Source organism: Chelonia mydas, chromosome 1 (genome assembly GCF_015237465.2).
Source record: "Chelonia mydas isolate rCheMyd1 chromosome 1, rCheMyd1.pri.v2, whole genome shotgun sequence".
Lineage (NCBI taxonomy): Eukaryota > Metazoa > Chordata > Testudines > Cheloniidae > Chelonia > Chelonia mydas.
Window position 1 is genome coordinate 43,944,789 of NC_057849.1, and position 25,128 is coordinate 43,969,916.

Sequence of the window (25,128 nt, forward strand, 5' to 3'; positions counted from 1 at the left end):
ATGGACTATTGGTTGGACCCAATGTGGCCATTCTTATGTTCTTAAGGTGCATAGATACGATGAGGATAGACACTGGTACAACCCCAAGGTAGATAAATAATAATATTTCTAAACCTTCATTAAATTTCAAAAATATGAAAGTAACTGCCTTTTAGTTTAATATCAGATATTTAATTTCTCTCTCAGCATTTGTTCTTTCATCATATTAGCAACATAAGTTAGATTTATTATATAACGTCCAGGACTGCTTTGCTTTCTCTGTTTGAAAATTGGGACAATATTTGCTTTCTCCAGATTTTCAGTACCTCGCTCCCTTAGCCATGAGTTTTAAAAATAATTGTCAGTAATAACCCTAAGACCTTGTCTACCCTGGCAGCTTTAGGGAAATCTCACACCAATGCAATGCACCAAGGCAACTCTATCAGTGGGCTAATGTAAGTCTGCCACCAGTGTTTTCACCACTGCTCTGTATAGACTGGCTCAGAGCCTGTCAGTATTGTGTCAGTTTTTATGGCTTCTTCCTTTGCTCTATTGGATCCTCCCAAGGGTTTACTGCTGTTCAAGCCTCTTGTACCTTTTCATCCTGAAAGGAAACCACATATAGTTAATTCAAATGTACCCCATCAATTGAGGAAAATTAACTTTAGACAACTTCAGCACCCAAAAAGCCCTGTCAGGATCTGGGTCTATCTGTGCTAAGTGCAACACAAACATACAGAAATACATGGACCCTGCCCTGAAATACTTCCAACCTAAGGGCCCACTCCCACAAAGAGAGGAGTGCAGGGGGGTGCCTGTGTAGATCCACAAAGGGGACTTAGATACACAAAGGGGACTTAAGCTCAACATTGCAATGGCTTAATTTAGGCATCCTGCCACTTAATGGCATCCTCAACCATGGGCGGCGGGTATAATAGGCCAGGGGAGGCTCTGCCTCCTCCAGTGCTGCTGCAGCCGCCAGACCCCCATTTGCAGGGTTTGGCAGAGATGTTTTTGCTTTATTATGCCCTATGCAGGTTCTGGGGCAGCTGAGGAGGCACATACTACCTCAGCTGCCCTGGAACCTGCATGGGGCATATCAAAAGCATCTTCTAACAGATGTTTTTCCCCTGTGTGGGTTAGGTCAGGGGAGGGGAGACATGGCATGGCTGCGGCCAGCCCCGGGCTCCTCCAGGGGTGTGCGGGGGGAGAGGGGGCCTCGGGGCTTCGGCCAGCCGAAGGCTCCTCCAGGCGGTGGCTGGGAAGGGAGGCTTGGTGCTTCGGCCAGTCCGGGGCTCCTCCGGCTGAGGGGGGGAGCGCTCAGGGCTTTGGCTGGTCAGGGCTCCTGCAGCCGAGGGGGCGGCGCTCTGTGCGGCAGGGTGGCGGGGGGGGGGGGGCGGTGACGGGTCTCGGGCTCCGGCCATGGGGAGGGTGTGGATGGAAGGCGCGGAGCCAGGGGCTAGCCTCCCCAAAGGGGGGCTCCACCCAGCACCCATGTCCTCAACTCCATGTTAGATACCCAGGCTCCCTATACAAGGCATGGGGAGAGTTAGGCCCTTAAAAATGGGATCCACAAAAGACAGCACGCTGAGCTGGAAGCTACCTAAGATCACCAATAGGCCACACCTCTGTCCTTCGCATTTCCTAGGCACCTCTTCTCCAGGAGACCTCCGTGCTTAAATCCAGGTCAGAGGAGATGGTGCCACCTCCCCTTAAAGCACTCACTCAGCAAGTGGAGATCCCCAACCCCGCCTGAGGTAGAGCAGGGATTTAAGCCTATGTCTTCCAACCCTCAGGAGAGTGCTCTAAGCTATGGGGTATTCTGGAGGGTGTCTCACTCTCTCCTGTTGAAGCCTTCCACTTTATATACAAATACACTGGAATAAGAATTTGAATGTGTGTCTCCTCCCACATCCCGCTGAATGGTCTAACCACCAGCTTATAGTCAATCTCGCTCTGCCTGGCCCATTCACTAAGTACTTATACAAAGTGGAATGGCTTCAAAAGGAGCGATTGAGACCCCCTCAACCCATAACAGCCCGATGGTTAAGGCAGTCTCTGGAAAAGTGAGAGATGTGGGTCCAAATCTCTGCTCTATACCAGGCAGAAGGGGGAATTGCGTCTAGATCTCCAACACCCTATGTGAATGCTGTAACCACTGGGCCACAGGTTACAAGAAAAGGCCAGAGACATACCAGTACCAGTGTTTGGGGTGGGGTTAGGGTCCTCTCAGGCCATCTGGGTCCTTCAGCTGCAGATGGTTTTGGGTTCTGAGACATGAAGTTTTCCCTTAGCTCCCTATCCCTGCCCTTGGCTAATCCATGCCCTTCCTTCCTAAACTTCCTGAGAATCCATCTCTCTCTTCTACCCTTTGAATCTTTATTGAAGCCGCTAATTGGACTCACCTGGCTTCCTTTGTTCTGCTCCTGGTAAATTCCTCTCTCCACTTCCTGCCTCCCCTCAGAGAAAGGGTAAAACTGTTTTTTCCTCAGCCTAAATTCACCCATTGTTCCAAGATGTTATCACCTGAATAGGGTCATTGAGTTCTAATGATCCTCCATTGTATGTGGTCTAGTGACACAGCCCTGCTTGCCCCATGGTTGGTACACATAGCTGGAAGAGCATTCATGCTACAGCAATTTTCATAGTAACTTCATTATCACACCCAGAACTCATAACTTGTACAGGCAGAATCCCCAAATCATCCCAGAATATACTTTATAATTTCCCGTACACCATACGCAAGAAAAAAGAAAAGGAGGACTTGTGGCACCTTAGAGACTAACCAATTTATTTGAGCATAAGCTTTCGTGAGCTACAGCTCACTTCATCGGACGCATACTGTGGAAAATACAGAAGATGTTGTTATACACACATCGTTGATCCACTTTCCTACAGCAACAATTCAGTTCCTTTGCCCATATTTGTGCAACAATTTCCAGGGATGCAACCAAAACTGTTTAAAAAAATGCCTGAGCATTTTAATGGCGCTAGAAACTAAATCCATTGGGAAACCCTAGACTAATTTATGTTCATTCTTTCTGTACAGTAATTAAATGTTAAAGGTTTATTAATTACTGGTTGACCATTTAAATTCAGCAATTCAGCATGCTATGTTACTGATGTGATAAAATTTAGGAGCAGCTACAACCTGAATTAATTTATGAGGCTACTTCTTTCTAGGTATACTTGGTCTTGCCTCAGAGGAGGGGATGGACTTGATGAGCTCTCGCAGCCCTTTCCAGTCCTACATTTCTAGGATTCTGGGTTGATGATGGAACTGCCTAGATTCCTAGAATTAATTTTAATACACTATGAAAGTGTAGCAATAAGTCTTCAGGGAGGGGTGGTTATATTTAGAGGTCCATTTACTTATTTTATGTACTGCAGGCACTTTCGGCACCAGTGGAGTTCTGATATTTCTAGGTCTCACTGCTTGTTTGGCAGTCATATTTTATACCAGCCTGACAACAGCAGTATATTTAACTGCCTGTAACTGACTGGCAGCTATTGTATTTGATTTCCTGCCTTACTGTGTCCCCAACATGTGTCAAGGGTTAAGCCTTACTCATTACTTTCTTGTGTAAGACCCTCCCCTATGCTTGAACCTTTACAATGAGATGGGTTAAGCATGCTGCATGTAGGGCTTGAAAAACCTTGGTCACCGGGTTTTGGTTTTATGGAACTGGATATGAACCATCCTTGGTTTCTGTTATATCCACTCAACCAAAATATAAATTGGAGCAGAATTGGGGGTTGGATAAAAAGTTACAGGCGTAGCCCATTATATGCTTAGGATTCCTCATAACAAGTATATTCATTCTCCACAAATTATACTGACATCAAGTGGAATCACCCTGATTAGCTTGGCACCTCTTTGGCTGCCAGTGCAAGGCCTCTTCTGCACAGCTCCTTCTCTTCAAAATGCACACACCCACCTTGCCACATCTACTTCTGTAACTGCCAAAAAGCTTCACTCTTCCCAGCTGGCTGTACTCACTAAGTGGAATGGCCCATTGAGCACTGCAGACTTTGAATCCACAGGCCCTGTTCATAAGAGCAAGGATTATCAGAGGCTCTCAAACTTCATTGCACCGCGACCCCTTTCTGACAACAAAAATTACTACACGACCCCAGGAGGGGGGACTGAACCCTGAGGCCGCCTGAGTCCCGCTGCCCTGGTGTGTGTCAAAAATGAAGCCCGAGCTCCACCACACCAGGTAGGGGTGGGGGTGGGGTGGCAAAGCCAAAGTCCAAGGGCTTCAGCCTTGGGCAGGGGGCCTGTAGTCCTGCCACCCAGGGCTGAAGCCAAAGCCCGAGCACTGCCACCCAGGGCTGAGAAGTCCATGGGCTTCAGCACCGGGCAGTGGGGGCTCGGGCTTTGGTTTCAGCCCTAGGCCCCAGCAAGTCTAACACCAGCCCTGGCGACCCCATTAAAATGGGGTTGCAACCCACTTGGGGTCCTGACCCACTTTGAGAACTGCTGTATTAAGTGGTGTAGTCTCAACCTCACAAGGCCCTTTGCACTCTCCATATTTCAGTGTTTACTGAAGGCCTCATGGGAGCTTGCAGTGGATCAGAATAGGGTCATAGTAAGTAAGCATTTATATAAGTTAAAGCTGAGGAATGTTGCTTAGAAGTGACTGCATGGAGCAATATAATCTGTAAATTACATCTTTACCATCAATCACATTTACTAAAACCAGTAATGTACCTAAGTAAGTCCAGAGATATTTTTAAAAGCACCGCCCCCCCCAATTCATACCCAGGGCCTGGTTCCCGAATTTCCCCTTGCATGGGGTAACACATAGATGATCCAGGGGTACTTCCTATATTTCATCTCTCAAACCCTAGCTCAGAAAGCATTCCAAAGAAAAAGGGTCATGGCTAGGAGGTCTCTGTTCCTGGCGAACTCTGGCTGCTGGAAGAGGCCCTTGGAACCACAAGAAGTCCCCCCCCCCTCAATTATTTTTAAGTGAAAGTGGGACGGGTCATGGGCTCCTGTGAATTTTTGTTTATTGCCCATGACCTGTCCCTGGCTTTGACTAAAAATAACCATGACAAAATCTTAGACTTACTCATGCCTCAATGACAGGGACTGGACTAGATGACTTCTAGTCCTACATTTCTGTGAGTCTATATTTGGCAACAAGAACCTCTTTGAAAACAAATCAGACCTCTTTTTACATTATCCACCAACAAGAACCACTCCTTTTGGACTTTCTACTGCTACGCAGAAGTTGACTGATACACTGCAAATGAGACTGGTGGTGTTGCTGTACTGCTAAGCGAACACAACTATTTCCAAATTAAGTGTCATTTACATACAATTGCTTTTGTGTATGCCTTCAGTATATGCAAGCAGACATGAGGCTGTAGCACTAATTAGACTGTTTTCCTGAATTTGAACATGATGCATGAAAATACTTGACACTTCAGTTACTGGTGCATAAACTTGAAGAGACAATTTGTCTCCAAGGTGTGTTAATTTACACATTACAGGTTTCTTTTTGCCTTTAGGGGAGACAGCACCTTTGTAAGGCTGTGTTTAGATACCAAGCTCAGTGGAGAAAACAAATAAGTGAAGGTGACTGCAGCTTTATGTTAAAGTTATACTTAGTAAGATTATTCCTCTTCTACATACATTTTTTAAAAATCTGGGGAGAAGGACAGTTTGTTTTCAGATCCTTTATATGTTAGTGGAACAGAAGGCTGTGATAATTGAAAATGAGAGAAAAAAAATCTAGGAATAGAGGTGTGTATACAAAGAGCTAATGGATCATCACCATAATTAGTCCCTGAAGAGTGGACTTCTGAAAAAAGAGATGTTTCTATCTGAGTGAATCTCCAACAGAAGACATTAAGATTTGAAGGCAGAAGGAAGTTTCTAAACAGACTCTGAAAGGGAAACCCAACAGCAAAGAAGTCATTTGGGACCATTTAAATAGTTAGAGCATAACATAAAAAACAAGGAAGTTCGGAGTTTGAGCTTTTAGCAGCAGGAGCAAACCCACCAAATCAAACAAGCAGCTGTTACACTGCTGGTGAGACTTCAGCCACTGCTCAACATCAGTTGCTTAGACAGTTGAAAAAGGAACAAATGATGTGCTTGTTCTTGCTTCCACTGAATTCAGGGGTAGAACTCCTGATGACTTTAATAGAGGTGTAGGTGCCACGGTATTCTGAAGAGTGATATTTAAATGGCATGGTGAGCTTTTTTCAACTTCCCCATGTCCAGCAAATATATGATTATCTGCGAAGGAAAGAGATGTAATTTCCAACTTTCAAATGCCAGGCCTACAAACTCAAGCTGGAGTCAGCAAGTCAAGTTAGGTCCTTTCCTCCTCTCCCATCACACCAGAATGAAAGTTAATCAAGCCAACTTATACTGTCATTTACAGCTGTAGAACCCCAATTGTCTTCCATACATTTGCTCAGGGGTGTGGGGAACTGGCCCTTAAACTCTCTTGAAGATGTACAAGGAACACTCTGATCTGTACAGGCTGCCCAATTCTCACATATACAACCTGAATACTAAAACCTTGACTTCACGTACACAGAGTGGTCCTGTCAATGAAGAAGGCACAGTTTCTGAAGTAATTTTAATCAGCACTGTGATTTTTGTAAGACCCACTGAAAGATCATATTTCATGCATTCCTATGGAAATTCAAGCTTGTATTAACAATAACAGAAATACATATCAATCTTAGCCTATGTCTTCGATGGAAAGCCCCCACCTGCATTTTGGCATGTGTCTGAAGAGCAGCTCATTCATAGACAGACATTTGTTTTCTAAGGATGCATAACAATTCTTGCTCCCTCACTGTGGCAAAATCCTGCATGGGACAAAGGCCCAATGAATCTCTCTTCGCTCCTGCTGCATCCATGCACAACAGCTGGCCAGGATTCCAACCTAGTGCTCAAGCAGTAAGTGGAGCAGCTAACATCACTGCTAGTGTCACCATGACCCAAGGGGCAGCATGTAGCTAGGCCTCTCCCTCTTCCTACTCCACCCAGGCATACGTTGCTTTTGGCAACACAAATGGTGCTGTGAGGGTGAGTAGTACAGTATGCTAGTGTGTTCCGCGAACTCCCCAAACCATAAGTCACCTGCTCCGTGCTGACCGGATGGCTGCGGAAACCTCCATATGATCTGGTCTACTCTCTTATATGCCCCCATATTGTAAGAACTCTAGTTAAGAACTAAACTTGAAAGCATCCTGATTACCAACAAAGCACTGGTAGGCTTTGCCAGGTCAGATCTCCTCTCCAAATGTGCCACTTGGCTCACTAGTGAGGCTGCTTTCAATTTTAAATTCTAAAACCGAAGTTCTTATTGCACAGGGGACTTATGAGTAGAATGGGGAGAGGTATTAGGCACACGTACATTTAGCTGCTGAAGTTGATTACATTTAACAGAAATTAGGGAAGGGAACTATAATCCTGTGCTGACAGTCACATTTAAATCCCACACAGTTTAGTAGGACTAGGATGGCATCAAGGAAAAAGAGGAAGTACTGTTTTCCATAATTAGAGTCCAAACCACATTATGGCAGATTATATCAAATCCTTATACAGATAAAACACCTCTATATTTCATAAAGATTCTACAAAAGAACTATTTATGGGAATAAAATAGAATAGCTTACGTTGAATTTGCGAAAGCCAACTCTCCAGCTCTTAGCAATTATTAGAAATTTCATCTCTTGCAAAATTATAGCAACTATATTACAGGAACATACAGTATGCAATGGTAACTGTCTATCTCGAAAGACGATGGTGTAAGCATGAAAGCAGTTCAGTTACTGTGTGTCGGACAGCAACACTGTGAGTGGCTAAAAGGTCTAATTCTTGAGAAACAGTTCTGGGCACAAACAATGCAGGCATAATGTGCAGGGTCAGAAGATGAAGACAGAGCACTACTAACGGTTTAGGCCTGCTGTGCTTTCCTCTTCACTTTTCTCTCTGCCAACCACCTCTCATCAGCCTCTGACTCCCTGGTGCAGCACAGCCCTCCAGTGTAACGTGTTGCTAGCTACATCTTCCCCGTTTGTGGTGTCAATGTTGAAAGTTTTCAAGTCCCTCTTGCAAAAATCCTTGAACCTGAACCTAGGTCTGCCCAATGGCTTTGAAACATGTGCAGGTTCTCCATACAGGTGATCCTTTGGAATGTGTCCATCTGGTGCAGATGACCAAGCCAATGGAGATGTCTGTGTTTGAGAATAGTGATTAGACTTGGTAATTTTGCTTCCTCAAGTACTTTGGTACCAGGAACTTTGATTTGCCATTTCGTATTTAGAATATGTCAAAGACAGTGTGTGTGAAAGGGGTTTAGCTTCCTCTCATGCCTGCTATGGTCCTGTCTTGCCACCATACAGCAGTGTGCTCAAAATGCACATCTGGTAGACCTGTATCTTGGTGTTTAATGTCAGTTTCTTGTTATTCCTCATGAGCTTGGTCAGCTGGCTCAATGTAGTGGCCAAATTAAGCTCATCTTCCAAAAATAAGTTATCTGATGCAGTTGATCCTATATACCAGAACTTGTGCACAATGTCTAACATGGTCCTAGCTATTAAAAATTCTGGTGCAGTCTAGACACCGAGGGTCATAATTAGCCTTCTTTAGACCGATGGTTACTCCAAATTCATCACAATCTAGCACAAAGCTATAGCCAAGTTGCTGATGCGCCTCTTCGGTGTGTGTGACAAGCACTGCGTCATCAATGAAAAGAAATTATGTTATCAGCAAGTGATTGACTTTGCTTTTGCTTGTAGATGCGTAATGTTAAATAGTTTTTCATCTGATCTTGTATGGAGATGTACACCCTTCGTGCTAGTTGAGAAAACATGACAAAACCTCAAAGAGGAGAATATACTGAAGAGTGCCAAAAACACATCCATTTGACACCAGAGGTTTAGAAAGCTGTCAGACTGACCATCATCACACTGGACTGTAGCCTTCATTCAATCCTTCAATGATGTTGACATTAGATTGAGGACTGGGGAGCAACCTCTTTGCTCTAGCAACTGGAAAAGGCCCTTTCCACTGACCATGTCAAACACCTTTTTTAAGATCTATGAAGGCCACATAGAGAGGTTTTCCTTGTTCTTGACACTCTTCATGTGATTGCATTAGTGTGAAGACCATGTTGATAACTGATCTACACTCATGAAAGACATACTGTGTGTCTGGATATACATATTCTGTAAGAACTTGCCGTCTTTTGAGAATGACCTATGCAAATGCCTTACCAGCAACGCTAAGGAGAGCGATTCCTCTGCAGTGGTTCCAATCACTCCCATCTCCTTTGTTCTTATACTACCTTATGAAGTTGGCATCCTTCACATCTTGTGGTATTCTTTCTTTCCTCCAGAAGGTAAGTAGACATTGTGCAGATGTTTAAGCATAACCTGTCCTCTTTGTTTCAGTACTTCAGCCTGTCCTCTTTGTTTCAGTACTTCAGCTGAAATTCCATCTTTACCTGTAGCCTTTCCTGGTGCTAAGGAGATGATTGCCTTTTCAAGTTCATTTATAGATTGTGCTATATCAAGCTTTTGATAGTCTGGAGCCTGGGGGTTACATGTAGTGCTACTTCAGAAACAGTGGTTTTACATGAACAGAGTTTGAGATAGTGTTCCCCCCAGTGTTGCATCTGTTTGCTTTTGTCAGTGATGATGTCACCTATTAGGAGAGATTTCAGTGGGGTAGTCTTCTTGGCTGAAGGACCTGTAGCTTTCTTGATGCCATCATACATACTTCTTAGATATCCATTCTCAAACACATTTGTACCTTCTCACACACATTGAGCAAGCATGACTAAGCTCATTGCCTTGCTGTTCATTGCAATGCACTTTCGGACAATGTGAGGTTATCACGTCTCAGGAGTGAAGTTCATGTTATGGCAGAGACATGCTATGCATTTTGCTTCATAATTAGAAGCATTTCTTCAGTGTATGCTACAAACCCCTCTTTATCTTGTACAATCTTTTGGTAAAAAGCTAAGATTGCAGCTACATGCATCAACATTCAAGGAAGCCTTCCTTTGAAGTGTACTAGAAGTGCATGGTCTGTGCCACCATCTGCACTGTGAAAACCCCAAATATGGATAAAATCCTGTAGGTGTTTTCTATGGAGGACAGTTAAATCCAGTTGGTGCCAGTGTCCAGATCTGGGGTGCCTTCATGAGACCTTTCGGCAGTGACCACCCTGGAAGAAGATGTTGCTAATGCACACTCCTCGGTGGGTCTTTGCCTGTTGTCATTCGTTGGCCATCATGGAGTGGGAAAAATGCATAGTGGCCACATCTCATGATCTGAACCAACTCTAGAGTAGACAGAGTATCCCAATAAATAGTCACTTAGCTGGTAGTAGCTTACTGATGATACTATTGAGTTGCTGATGGAACAAGTCCTTCTCTCAGAAATGGAGGGAAGTGTTGGGACTCATGTACTGAGGATGTTGGCAAAGCCACCTGTGGTTGATATTCTTAGTGATATATGTTCTGATGTTGTAACGAAACATTTGACTATGGGTGCTAATGAGTTTTTCACAGCAAAACCCATCCTGTGTTTATGGTGGTGATTTGCTTTTTCTATATCAGAAAAGGCATAATGCATCTTGCATAGAGAGCCTGTACACTCAGTATATAGTTTAATTTACAAGATTTCTTTGAGAATTGTGCTAAGCTAAAGTGCACGAGATTTTAAAGACTTAGCTACGGTGGTTAAAGATATAATTCACACCCAAGAGACGTAGTTAAGACAACCTAAGCCCCAGCATGCAGTGCTAGGTCAATGGAATAATTCTTTCATCAATCTAGCTATGGCCTCTCAGAGATGAATTTACTACAGGAATGGAAGAACCCCTTCTGTCACTGTAGTAAGTGTCTAAATTACAGCACTACAACTGTGCTGCTATAGAATATCTAGAGTAAACATACCCTAAAATTCCAGTGCTTCATACAGAAAGAATTTTGAAAATGAGCTGGACCTGCTCTGAAATGCACATTAAAGCTTCCATTAAAGTCAATGTACACATATGCATATTCTGTTACAGTTGTGTATGTCTACACACACCTAGAACAAAGGGAGCTAGGCTTAACTTCAGTGTAACGGTCATACATTAGGAATATCTTTCTCCCAGCCTATGGAATATGATGCAATAGTGATTCACATGAAGCCTTCATTTTGTTTTGTTTTTGTTTGTTTGTTGCAATTTTATGACTTTATAAGTTATTGGTGTGAATTTTAAGGTCCAGTTATGCAGGATTTTTGGGAGGAAGCTTAGATTTCTTTTTACTCTTAGTGTCTTGCCATTTGGTCATCAGAGAAAGTTAACTTTAAGAGAACTAATATTGTAAATCTTTGTGTTTTTATACAAAAACACAATAAATATGTAATTTCAAGTAGGATCTAGAAATCGTGCCAGTTTTTTCCATCTTCAAATTAAAATGTCTTAAAAAGAAACATGAGCTAGGTGTGACACTGCACCCCATATTCTTCATAGTGATATTATATGATCATAACATAATTATGATGTATTTTGTGCAAGATGGGTCATGTGAGAGGTCATTGGAAAAGTTATGACTTGCATACAAATAAGATAATCATATTCAGCATGTATCATTTTTGTATCTAAAGTTAGGAATATTGACTATGTATCTGTATTTCAAACATGCTTACTCTGGGGGACACCCACAACTAGCCTTTCTGGTACAACAACGAAGTCAGACAGTGCTGATGGCCCATCAGCAAAGACAATGGACCCTGAAAAAACTTAACCTTCCTGTGAACATTCCAGACAGCCTGTAAGTAATGGCTGCTATAACTCAGCAAGATATACAAGGTCATGTGACCAGACCACATGTCTCTGGACTCCATCTTGGGATGTCAGTATTTTTCCACAAACCAAGTTTTGAAACAAAGGGTTTCCACCATATGCTAAAGCTATGTAAGGCAGGGAGTGACATCATCTGGTGTTCTTCACTCCCCACACAAGAAGACTCCTGGAAATACCTGAGGAACAAAGACTGAACTGGAGGAAGTGCTCGACCCAGGCTAAAGGGATTTCTAGCCTGTATATGAAGACCTGAGAAACCCAAGTTGTAAAGCTAATGCAGCTTGTGCCTTAAGAATCTACAAGTCTGCCTGTACCATCTGCTATTCATATCCAATCTATCTAGTACTGTATATTAAGCTTAGGTTATGTTTTTGTTTATTTGCCAGGTAATCTGCTTTGATCTGTTTGCTATCACTCAATCACTTAAAAGCTATCTTTTGTAATTAATAAAGTTTATGTTTTAATCTAAACCAGAGATTTTGGACTAAAGTGCCTGGGAATCTTAGCTCAGAGAAGCTGCTGCATATTCCTCTCCACACAGGGAGGGGAGGGGGCGAACTCTACGAGCTTACGCTGTACAGTTCCCCATGCAGCTCAAAACAATATAATTTTGGGTTTATGCTTTAGAGGGAGCACATGCCTGGAGAGCTGAGAGTTACCTTGGCTTTAGTCTTTCTACTGTTGGTTCGTTCAGTGGCTAGTCAGAGATCCTGCATGTAACTGCAGCTGGGTGTGTCCCTACATGTGTGTATGCTGGTGCAAGTGTAAGACCAGGAGCGTGTCTGCAGCTTATCACAGCAGCACAGTGTGAGAGGGAGCCCAGGCTGGTGGGTCAGAGGGCTCAGTGGTACCCCACTTCCAGGTGGCACCCCAGGGGAAACCTGTCACACTAGGATTAAATAATTTTGAGTTGCATAAAAGCTTCTTAAACGTTTATTATTTTTTCAACAAGTGTTTATGTTCAAATGAGGCAGGCATTCTTAGAATTGTCATTTTGACTGATCTGACTGCTGTCTGTTGGAAGACAACAACTGTCAGAGACACTGCATAGAATTATGTACATTTCAAAATGTCACTAATCCAATCCACTTTCAAATAAGAACTTGTCAACATTAAGCATTGTGTAAAACCACATGCAAAAATTGCTATAAAGAAGCTTAAATAGAACCAAACTTGCAGGTTTTCAGAAAGGATATTTCAATATTAAAAAAATATACTGTGTATTAAATTGAGCATTTCAAGTAACTTAAATATCTTTAGCAAACATGTCCAGCAAGATATCCTTCTGTAAAAGAAATTGTTCTTAGAACAAAAAGCTAATGAATGGCTATTTAGACACCAATTTCTCAACACAGTAGCAAGCCTGTGTGAAACTATGTGTAATCTAAATAAAGTGAGTCCACTGTTAAAAACAAACATACATTTAGCAGGACTGATTAACTATTACATTTCTATATATACAAAAGTGCTTAGCATAAAAATATTACCTAAAAAAATATAAATTTTATTAAGATCATTTGGCTCTACACATACTACTAGATCTGCGCTTTGGAAGGAGAAACATAGTATTTACACTAAGGTTAGGCAACTTTCCTATATCGTATCTTTAAACAAGTCAAACAAAAATCTCCACGCAAATGTACCTTTATCCAAATTATAATTCATCCTATTTGGCTCACCATAAATATAGCAATTCATTGAATACTAAACAATATAAATAACTTTATCCATTGTCTGCTGCGTTAGTCCCTAATACAGGCTGCCGACAAATTGGGCAAGTAGAATTTTCAGAAAGCCAGCGATCAATACAATGAATATGAAACTCATGCATGCATGGTAACTGCCTTAGCTTGTTCCCTGTTACATATTCATTGATACAAACACTACATGTTTTACTTATTTCACTCTCTGTGTGGCTGTCCCCATAGTTCCGGGTAGACAGATTGTCAATCTGCTCTTTGGTTAAACCTCTCAAGTGCTCGTCGTCATCATCTTCATTTAGCAAGAAGAAATGTGCAAGACGAAGAATGGGCAGTGTTCCATTTTCAACCAAGTTGTTTGCCTCTTGAGACTGTCTGCTTTCCCGATTTTCATTATTGAGACTATAATGTTGAGTCCCATCATTCTCTCCATTTGTTTCACTACTACCTTCTTCAACATATCTATGCCTAACTGAAGTCTCACTTAATTCACTATCATCATTTACTGTGTGTGAGTTATTCAACTCTGATTGTATATCTAATAAGTGCTGACTGCCTCTCTGAATTTCTGAATTTGATTCAGTCTCCATTAAGGAGCTTAGTTCTCCAAAACCAGTCATAATTTGCCTTAGAATTGATCGAAGAGCCACTGATGAAGGTTCACCAACACCAGTTTCTGAAATTCTACGAAGAGGGATCCGTATAGTGCTAACGTAGGTTCGTATACCTGCACGTTCTGATCGGGAAATTGTACGGCGAAATCCACCACTATCACTTTCGAAAGTAACTGTGTTTTCTGCTATTCCCACTCTAGAGCGTGTTCTACTAGCAATACTCTCCCTATCTCTATTTTCCCCAGGACGAATTCTTCTTACCTGAAGATCTAGTGTAATAGTTGGATGTCTTCTAACTGCAGCTGTTGATCTATTAGATTCATCCTCTTCCAATGTTATTCCTAATGTTGGGGCTGAACTAAAAAATTGTGGCGTCTGTGTGCTACCTACTGTTTGTTCATCTGGCTCAGAGGGAGGCTGAGCCGTATATCTCCTAGTAGACCTTCTAGAGATTTGCTGTAAATTCCTACTTTGCCTCAGACTCTGCTCCTCAGAATTAGTAGAGCCATCTTGTCTTTGCAATGGAGAACGGCTTCGACTACTCAAGGTAGATCTTAACCTTAGAATTCCTAGTCTTTGTCTTGTACCCATCTGAACATTAGCTCTAGCTCTACCTCTCTGGAGATCAGTAGATGTGACTGTTTCTTGCATTTCTCTTCGCCTAACAACATTGTGTTCACCAGTATCTGAAGAAATATTATGTGCTGTGCTTCTTGTTCTGTAAAGGCCTGTTGATTCCCTAGTTCTTCTTCTGAGCCTTCCCAAGACAGGAGAAGAGGTTTCTTCAGCACTTTGTACCACAGAATTTCTCACAGTTCTGGTTCTTGCAGTGTTAGAAGTTTCACCATGAGAATCTCTTGATGTCCTGCTCCTAGTTCGTGTAGCTACAGGACTGACTGCTCTTTGATGTCGATTGTCCATATGCATTGTGCTAGTATCCAAGTGTGAAATGTCCATATATTCATCACTAGAAGCTTCAAAACTATTATGTTCATGATTTATGTTGATTTCAAGACTAAACCGGAATTCCCCGCTATTTGGATTTGTCCGACTCACAGCTCTCCAAGTTTGGTTCCCACTCTGTCCACTGCGAGTAGCATTTCCTGTGCGACGAAATGTGTTCAGCCACTCTAGCAGAGAGTCACCATTTGAATTTTCCCCAAGAACCTCTGAATCTGTAAGAAGCAGATAAAGAACTCTAATTTACACATTTTGCATATCATGATGCACTCTAAACCATATATTACCTACAAGCCTTTTTAAAGCTTTCTTCTTGATTTACATTGTTTCATGCATCCAGCTAAGTGGGTATTCACCCACGAAAGCTTATGCTCCAACACATCTGTTAGTCTGTAAGGTTCCACAGGACTCTTGGCCGTTTTACAGACCCAGACTAACACGGCTACCACTCTGATAATTGTTTCAGTAGTATGTGAGATTTGTGGCAAAGATTTAATAGATTCTGAAGGTCAGAAGGGGCCATTATGATCATCTAGTTGGACCACCTGTTTAACACAAGCCATAGAATTCCCCCAAAATATTTTTAGAGCATATATTTTAGAAAAAATCCAATCTTGATTTAAAAATTGCCAGTGATTGAGAATCCACCACAACCCTTTGTAAATTGTACCAATGGCTAACTACCCACACTGTTAAAAATTTATGCCTTATTTCCAGTCTGAATTTATCCAGCTTCAACTTCCAGCCATTGGCTCACCTTATATCTTTCTCTACTAGACTGAAAAGCCCATTATCAAATATTTGTTCCCAGTGTAGGTACTTATAGACTGTAATCAAGTCATCCCTTAGCTTTCTCATTGGTAAACTAAATAGACTGAGCAATTTGAAGGGCATGTTTTCTAATCCTTTAATCATTCTCATGACTCTTCTCTGAACCCTCCCCAACTGATCAACCTCCAAGCTGAAAAAAGGTAACTAAAGGAGACCAGGATTTTAGTGATTTACAAAAGGTGTAGTCATTATTAGATGTCACATAATGGATTCTAATTCCATTCATATGATGCTGAAGTTGCAATGTAATCATGGTTTTCAACAGCCTCTGAAGCCTCTGAAGATTTAAATGAGATCCATATAGATACTCCACACTGGATTTATTTGTAGCATTTTTTAAGTCCAAGTTGTAATTATGGGTAAGGAGAAAAAGGCACTATACTTTCTGCTTTACCAAGAAGTGTTTCCATTTGCTCGATTTTCGTATGTCTGCAGTGCTATAAAGAAGAGTTCCCAATGCACCCATTCCCACTGATTAAACAAGTGGTCCCCAAACTGTGGGGCACGGCCTCCTAGAGGGCATGGAGGAACGTCCAAGGGGTGCAGCGGGGCCTGGGCCTGACCCTATGGAGGAGGGAAGCACCACCCAGCCCTGCTCTGTCCCCAGCTCTGCCCTGACCCTGCCCCCACTCCTGGCTGCTAGTCCTCCACTCCCACTCCTGGCCACAGACCCTGGCCAGGCTGTGACTTCACACACGGCACAGGGGACACAGGCATATTCCATTACTTCTGGTGGGTGGGTGGGTGGGGGGACGCAAGAGGAAAAGTTTCCTCTGGTACCACTGGATTAAATTGTTTTAAAAAGTGGGGGAAGAAGTCAAATGGAATCATCAAGCCCACACAAGCGTACTGGGGATTATATACAGATAGTCAAATATGATTAACTGATTTTTAGTTTCATAAGATCTTGGCTATAAATATAAACAAAACAATTCATTGCAAATAGTTTAATTAGATTATAAGATATCACTTAGCTGTTGATTAAATCATCATATCCAGTCATAATATAGGATGAAAATGTATGAAGTATAAATCTTCATGCTTCAAGGCACAGGCCAGCCATTAACTGTCTGGGGTTAGGAAAAAAAGTTTCCACCTGGACAGGTTACTTAATAACTGGGTAGTATGAACTTTCTTGCATCTTCCTCTGAAGTACTGAATACTAGCCACGGTCAAAAACAAAAACTCTGGATTACAAGGACTAATGGTCTGATTTAGTTTGGCTCTCAAGTATATGAAAAGCATACATGAAAGATATATGCCCCACCACATCTATGACTTTGCTTTCCCAACCAGTTACACATAATGTCTCAATCAAGGTATTTCTCCTGCAAGCTGGGATGAAATAAAGACACTTATTTTCAGTTTAATTTGGAAAGCATTCATATGCTATAGGGATGGAGTCAATAAGCATTTGTCTTCTGATTATGTGAATTTATTCTACTTGAGAGCTGCTAGGTAGCTGGTATGCTGAGATGCCTATTATGTATTATATACTACTCTTTCTTTATCCTTCCTCATTTGTCTGATTCTACCTGTTGTCTTCTCTTACTTTTAGATTGTCTATTGCAGGGGTCGGCAACCTTTGTGGTGTACCGAAGTGGTGTACCGAGTCTTCATTTATTCACTCTAATTTAAGGTTTCGTGTTCCAGTAAAACATTTTAATGTTTTTAGAAGGTCTCTTTCTATAAGTCTATAATATATAACTAAACTATTGTTGTATGTAAAGCGAATAAAGTTTTTAAAATGTTTAAGAAGCTTCATTTAAAATTAAATTAAAATGCAGATCCCCCCGGACCAGTGGCCAGGACCCAGGCAGTGTGAGTGCCACTGAAAATCAGCTCGCGTGCCGTCTTTGGCACATGTGCCATAGGTTGCCTACCCCTGGTCTATTGTTTTATTATGCATTTGTACAGTGCCTAGCACAATGGGATTCTAAATCCATGAGTGGGGCTCCTGGCTGCTACAACACTAGAAATACTACTACAACTGAAGCCACTACATTACAGTCTTCATCAAGAAAAACTGGCTAATCATTCAGCTTTCTCTCAATGGTTAATGAAGACACAGACAAAATATTTCAATTTTAAAGTGCCACATTTTTACTGACTACTTAGAATTATCCCTTGGACTCTGGAAAATTAAGTCTGTTTCCCTGCCCAACTCTTTTCTTCCACCCACTTATATGTACAGGTTTCCTGCCTGCCCACAGAGAGGGATGTTAAGTTTTGGCAGGATTTTGTTTACAAAAAAAAAAAAAAAAATGATTCCCCTCTCTGAAAAATGAAACCCCTCGTCCCTATACAAATAGAACAAGATTTTGGCCCAGTTAAATTCATGAAGGGAAGAAGTAAATCAAATTTTGGGCCATTAATTTGGGAATATCCACTTAACTATTGATAGTCTTTTTTGACTAAACATCTATCTAGGGAGCTAATATTAATTTCAACACAGAATTTACCTTGTTTTAAAGAAGGGAAAGTTTGTTGTTGTTGTTTTTTTAAAAGATTAACTTTAGTTTTTCAGATGGCTATCACTTCTCTTCCTATGTTAGCCGTTTTGCCAACTTCTATAATAAATAAGAAAATAGCTTAATCTAGCCTTATTTTTAAGAGGCAGAAACAAATAAGTAGTTATTTCTGTGCAAATATTGCTTTTTAGAGGAGAATGGTCAGGGTAAGTAATTTGTTGCAAATCTAAATCAGTTATCGTGAAGTACTATAAGTTAATTTACTTTCACATCATTAGGATATACACTCTTTTCATTTTGCTACTTGGCGAAAAAGAGCTACATAGAACAAAGACGAAACAGACTTAGTATGGATGTCACTTGAACAGACCAGTATTTTAATATACAGAAAAATTTAATGCTTTACCTATAGAAGTAAATAAAGAAAGCTTACCTCCAGCAGTTTCTCCTTCACCTTCCCTATTTTCTACATCAGTTTGGGATGCTAGATGCTCCTTTGCCCCCTCTAAACGTTGCTGTAGCTCTTCTGCTGTTATTTCTCCTGAAATAGTTCACATATTTAGGTAATATATGCCCTGAGCCTTTCAGTAAGATATTTTGATTGTCTCAAAAACATTTGCATATTACTTGTTTATACAAGCATAACAATGAAACAGTTTCCTATATTTCTTTTGTTACTGACAATTTTCAGAAATAAAGTAAAAACAGTAAGACATAGGAGAGACATCAGCATGATTATAAAATTACAATCAATACAAATACAGACAATACAATAAAAAGCAGGCACCAGAAATAAAGAGGCTACATGTATCTAAGCAGAAGACCACATGTCATTATAACCTGTCAACCTATTAGCATCAGTATGTTCTAAGAATTCAGACTCTGAAGAAATTCTCTTCTATACAAGGTGTACTTTAAGTACGATATTTGTAAATGAATATTTTAATTATTGTATGTGTGCCCAGAGGTTGTAACTTGGATGCATATTATAAATCTAAACATTATGCTGGGAGGATGAATTTTTGTTTCTCAAGCTTTAATATCCATTTAAAATTGTTCGTTTTTTAAGAGAGAGGCCATCAACTTTAAAAGAAAAAAAATCTCACTCTTCAGTCATTCCCCAGACACACAGACCAAATTGTACTTTCAGTTACACTGGCATAACACCACTCCTCATTTATACTGGTGTACTGTCTCATCTGCTGTAGCCATCCATATCTTACCAGGAGTGCCAAGAAGATTGTGGTCTCTCATTAACCTGTAGTCTTCATCACTGAGTTCATTAATGAATTGGTAATAGGCCTCTTCTCTGCTAAGGCGCTCCTGCTGCCACTGTCTCTCATCTTCACCATGACTGTGTTCTAGGGGAGAGGCTTGTTCATCACCTCCCCGCAAACGAGACCTAGATCGATCCATGCTGAGATAAACAGGCTGTTCTGAACAAAACCAAAAATCAGTACTGTGAAGTATAACTCCAGGTTATCAGCAGCTCAGTTTCTCATTTAAACTAGTTTACCTGTTAATATGAACTCGACATAAACTAAGTTGTATGTCCCTATTTGCCAGGTCAATTCACCAACAAAGAGTTTATTGGGCATATATCTTGCTTCTTGGCTGTTTAAAACAATAATGAAAGTCACCCTCTCGGTGAAAAGACAAATAAGTTAACTTACCAACTTCTTAAAGATAAATCAAACAATTACTGTTTTATTCTTAGCCTTATAAGAATACCTTAAAAATATAAAGAAATAAACACAAAAGTTTGTTTCCTTCCTCTCACTGCAATAGAGCCACTCTGAGGTGAATCACAGCAGTGGTTTGGGAGTAAGGTGAAATAGCATGGGAAATTTTGGTAAATCAAATGTAATTACCCAGCACAGAATTCTGATGAGATAACAGAGTTATTACTATAGAGAAGAGTACTAGCCATTCGATCTTTAATGACAAATAGTTAGGACTGCAGTTTTACAGCACATCTAAGGGATGCCACTTCCAGCAATATAAGACCCATAGCACCATGCTGGGGAATTGCTTCACTTCTGATAGTGTTTTTAGGTTTTTCTTTCAAGTCTCTCATCCAAACTGCAGACTGACAAAGGGATGCATAACTATGTCAAGCTCAGAATCAGAGAGGAAAGACTGGATTCTCACACACACTCTTTGTTCCTTCTGCTGCCAAGAAAGACAGGAAATCAAGGATACATTGATTGCAAACCTTATTAACAAAATGTGAGCAAACCCCCTTGTACTGGCAGATCAGCATTTTAATAGTCCATTTTTACTGGTTACAGGTTAATTAATATCCCCTTCTCGCACTCCCTGGTGGAGGGTCACTTATTGTCCCATCCTTGGTCTCTTCACTTTACACTCTTTTCTTGGGTAATTTTATTTGCCCCGAGGGCTTCAGCTAACTGTCTTTCCAATCACTTCCAAATTTACCTTCCCACTGACCTGTCTCTCTTTATTCAACCCTGCATCTCAGTTTGTCTCTCTAACATCCCTTCCTGGATGTCTCATCAACTTAAACTAAAAATGGTCAAATGGAATTTCTTTCTCCCCCAATCAAACACTGCCCATTGAGCCCCTATTATCTGTCTCTTTTGACAGAAATACCATCCCTTCTATCATTCACACTCATAAGCTTGGAGTCATCACTGACTTCTCTTTCCTTCATCTAGGCTGTGGCCAAATTTTGTTGTTTCTTTCTCCATAATATTTTTATGATTAAACACCTTATTTATATCCACAACCAAAATTTTAGTCCAGGCCCTCATCTTCCCCACCTTGCTTATTGCATCCGCTTAAACGATACACATTGCCCCTTTCAATCTGTTCAAAACATAGCTGCTAAGTCAATCTTCCTGACCATGTTACCACTTCGCCGGATCCAACTTCCACTAAGAAAGGTCTCCCCCACTGACTTTAACAGGAGTTGGATTGGGCTGTAAGTTCCTCCATGGGCTCCCTTTTGTTCACAATGTTAAATTCAAACTTCTCGTTATCAAGGTCCTTCAGAGTTCTGCCCCCCTCTCTACTTATCTTATTTCTTTTCACATTCACCCAAGTTTCCACACTTGCACTGATGCTAGCTCTCACTAGCCCATCATGTCTGCTTCTCCCACAATTGTCTTTGCACCTTCTTCCATGCTAATTATTGTCTGGCAAGTACTGCTATACAAAGGCTTAATCAGACCCAAAAGGTTTATAATCCAAAACAACAACCAAACAACATACATAGCACAGGAAGGGACATTCTTGGTCACTGAGTCCAGTCCTCTACTATCATAGACAATCCAGTCAGACAATTCCGTACTTTAAATTTATCAAGCTCCACCTTAAAACTAGGTAGCTTGTTTGCCCCCACTACACCTACTGGAAAGCTGTTCCAGAACCTCACTCCTCTGATGGTTAGAAACCTCCTTCTAATATCCAGCCTAAATTTATTCATGGCTAGTTTATACCCTTCTATGCTTGTGCTGACATTGTCCTTTGCCTTAAATAGCTCTTCTCCCTCCATGGTGATTGCCACCTTGATGTATTTAGAGTTAACAATCATATTCCCTCTCAGCCTAAATTTTGCTACGCTAAACAACCCAAGCCTAGTAAAATAGGCTCTCCATTTCCCTGATTATCTTAGTAGTCCTCCTCTGCACCTTTTCCAGTTTTAAATCATTTTTCTTGAACATGGGTGACCAGAATTGTACACAGAATTCCAGCTGAGATCTTACCAATGCCTTGTACAATAGCATTAGTACTTTATCTATTCCTCTATTGGAAATAGCTCACATGTTATTGTAGGATCATATTTGACTTTTTCACAGCCACATTACACTGGTAGTTCATACTCATCTTGTGATCAACTAATGCATGTGGGTCTTTCTCCTCTGTTGTTTCCAACGGCTGAGCCCCAAGTTTAAAGCAGGAATTCTTGTTATTCCCTAAGTGCATGAGCTTGCACTTTGTATTATTAAATTTCATCCAATTTCTATTACTCCAATTCTCTATATCACCCAATTCCTCATATATAATAGTTCAGTCCTCCTCTGTACAGATGCCTCCCAACTTTGTGTCATTAGCAAATTTCATTAGCACACTTCTACTTTTTGTGCCATGGTCACTAATGAATATTAAAGATTGGTCCCCAAATAGATCCTCAAGGAACTTCACTAGTAATCTCCCTCCAGATAGATAGCTCTCCTTTCAGCATAACCCTGTCTCCCTGTGATGGGGTATACCAGGACCTTTGAGGCCCCCTGCTGGAGGCCTTGCTGTCCTACTACACTTCCCCCCAGAAAAGGAGCAGCGAAGGTGGGTCCTCCATGGCTGCCTAGAGAAGTTGCAGTAAAGTGGCCAATCAGCACACAGCAGGCCCAGTTAAAAGGAGCTGCAGGGCCTGAACAGATCAGTTGCTTGCTGGGACCTGGGACGTGAGGAAGGTGCTCTTTGCTGGCTGTGGGCGCTTCAGTCCTGAGGTCAAAGTGAGGTGTGTGGGAAGCAGCCCAGGGAACAGCAGCAGCATCTACTACAGACAGCAGTAAGTAGTTGCTTTTTACAGGCTCCTTGGGTCATGACCTGGAGTAGTGGATGGGCCCAGGTCTGGCCACTGGTAGAGTGGCCAAAGCCTTGAGAAGGGGACAAATATTGCTTAGAGGCCCCAGTGAAGGTCAGGACTCCATCTCCAGGGAGAAGGCCATGGGGTCACTACTCTATAACAGAGCAGGAATAGATTTTAGCTAGCCCAGAAAGGGCTGAAAACTGAGCCTAGAGACAGGGCTCAATACATTCCAAAGGCACTGTGATTGGCCCTGTTAGAGCTTTCTGTTTGTGTGGTCAGACATGTAGACTATGCATAGCTTAGCTGGAGTGGTGAGCCCCTAAAGACCTGCCTGTCAAGTTTTACTGTAAACAGGGGCACTGCATGCAGTGAGCACAGATCTGCACCCACCTGATGGAGGTGCTCATTAGAGGTGGGTGGCCCTGTCATACTCTGTAATCAGTTCTTTACAGTTACAGATCTTGTACTAATCCCCATCATCTGCATTTTAACTTATTTCATTTGTGGGACTCTGTCAAATACTTTACTGAAATACTTTACAGACAGATTAGGTCTCCTGCATTTCCCTTGTCTAAACATATCCATTATCTAATCAAAGGTATCAGATGTTGCCAGACTAACTTAACTTGACAAACCCATGTTACATGGAGGTAAACAAAGGAATAAAATGCAAGCCTCCCCTCCCCCCCCGTGATGCAAATTCCAGATGGAATTTCTTAAAGCAAAGATGCAAAAACTAAGCTTCCACATTTAAGTCCTTGAGCTCTTCAGTCCAGATTACTATCTAGTTCCCTTAATTTCCCAAAATCTGCCCTTTTGAAATCAAAAACCTTAGTTACAACCTAGTTTTGACTATTATCCCATTTAATTTACACTGAGTCAACTAGGTATCACCTGATCCAAGGTTTATTTTTTATGACCAGCTCTTCTATAATGTCATCTCTACTCACTAAAGCAAGTCCAAAACAGCATCACCTCCTGTTGTTAAGTGACTATTTGCTGAAGAAATCTGGTCTGTTATACCCACAAATAACTAGGCCTGACCATTATTAACAGCATTTGTTCTCCAATTTATTAACTGGGAAGTTAAAATCTCACACAGATGATTTCTGGTAGTATTTCTCTCTCCAATATTAAAGAGATTTCTATGCACCTACAAATCTGATCCTGCGTACAGCAAAAGGTGAGACAATCAAATTGTGAATTTATATGAAAACTAGATATCTATAAAATGAGAACTATTCCTGCCTCCCCCCAACTTTGTCAGCTAATTAATTTCTTTAATGTAATCTCATGATGCACAGAAAGATGCATATACAAATCCTTATTCATGAAGCTGAAAACTGTCATGTCAGCTAATCTATCTTTCAATTTGAATTCTCAGCTTTTTCCCCACTCCCTTTCTCATGCTCAATAACATATGAGCCCTCTTTCTTCAAAGCATGTATGTGGTAGAATAAAACAATTAAGTGACTCATTTTGTTGAGTCTTATGGTAGGATGGTTAAATAGGCTCTAAGTGACTCTCAAGAGCATGCAATGTTGTTGGTGTAGCTGTGTTGATCCCAGGATTAGAGACAAGGTGGGTGAGGCAATATCTTTTTATTGAACCAACTTCTGTTTGTGAAACGAGCTTACACAGACATGAACTGTGTAAACTCAAAAGCTTGTCTCTCTCATGAATAGAAGCTGGTTCAATAACATTCTCACCCACTTGTCTCACCTGAGAACAGTAAGAAGTGTGAAATATTTAGTTACCCAGTCTGGTTAAAATAACAGTAAATGGCATCGATGCCATCTCATATTTAACATTGACCACCAACAAAACAAGATACTTTTGTATTTGAAAGCATCACACTTGAAAAATCAGATGGACCCAGCATGTCGCACACAGTGAAATTCACACCCCTGAGCGATGCAGTTAGACTAATCCAACCTAAGCACTTGTGTGGACAGTACTAGATCTACAGAAGAATTCTGTTGGCCTACCTACACCCTCTCAGAGGTGAATTACCAATGCTGACAGGAGAACTCTTCCTGTCGATTTATTGTACACAGTCTCTATACTGAAGTGCTACAGTTGTACAGCATCACTACTAAATGTAGACAAGCCCTAAATTAAGGGAGTTAAACTATTAAATGGAACAAAAATGGCAAGAATAACTCAGGCAAAACTCAGA

General features: G+C 41.3%; 1 protein-coding gene and 1 long non-coding RNA gene across 6 annotated transcripts in view; one reads left to right on the forward strand and one right to left on the reverse strand.

The window, feature by feature from the left end:
• Nucleotides 1-25,128, reverse strand: part of RNF6 (ring finger protein 6) — a 26,186-nt gene continuing 1,058 nt past the window's right edge. For 2 of the 5 annotated variants that reach the window (XM_037891369.2, XM_037891358.2), the window contains exons 3-5: nt 19,618-19,830; nt 18,828-18,935; nt 12,736-15,307 (exon numbers count right to left, since the gene is read on the reverse strand). In XM_037891369.2, the coding sequence (XP_037747297.1) occupies nt 13,542-15,307; nt 18,828-18,935; nt 19,618-19,810 (2,067 nt within the window). In that variant the 5' untranslated portion in view covers nt 19,811-19,830 and the 3' untranslated portion in view covers nt 12,736-13,541. Of the gene's footprint in view, nt 584-12,735; nt 15,308-18,827; nt 18,936-19,617; nt 19,831-25,128 lie in introns of those variants that run through there. The other 3 variants (XM_043531001.1, XM_037891376.2, XM_043531003.1) reach the window with 2 other exon arrangements.
• The window catches only part of LOC119565450, a 7,553-nt gene continuing 5,232 nt past the window's right edge, over nt 22,808-25,128 (forward strand). The window contains exon 1 of the long non-coding RNA XR_006286285.1: nt 22,808-22,928. This is a non-coding gene — a long non-coding RNA (uncharacterized LOC119565450). The remainder of the gene's footprint in view (nt 22,929-25,128) is intronic.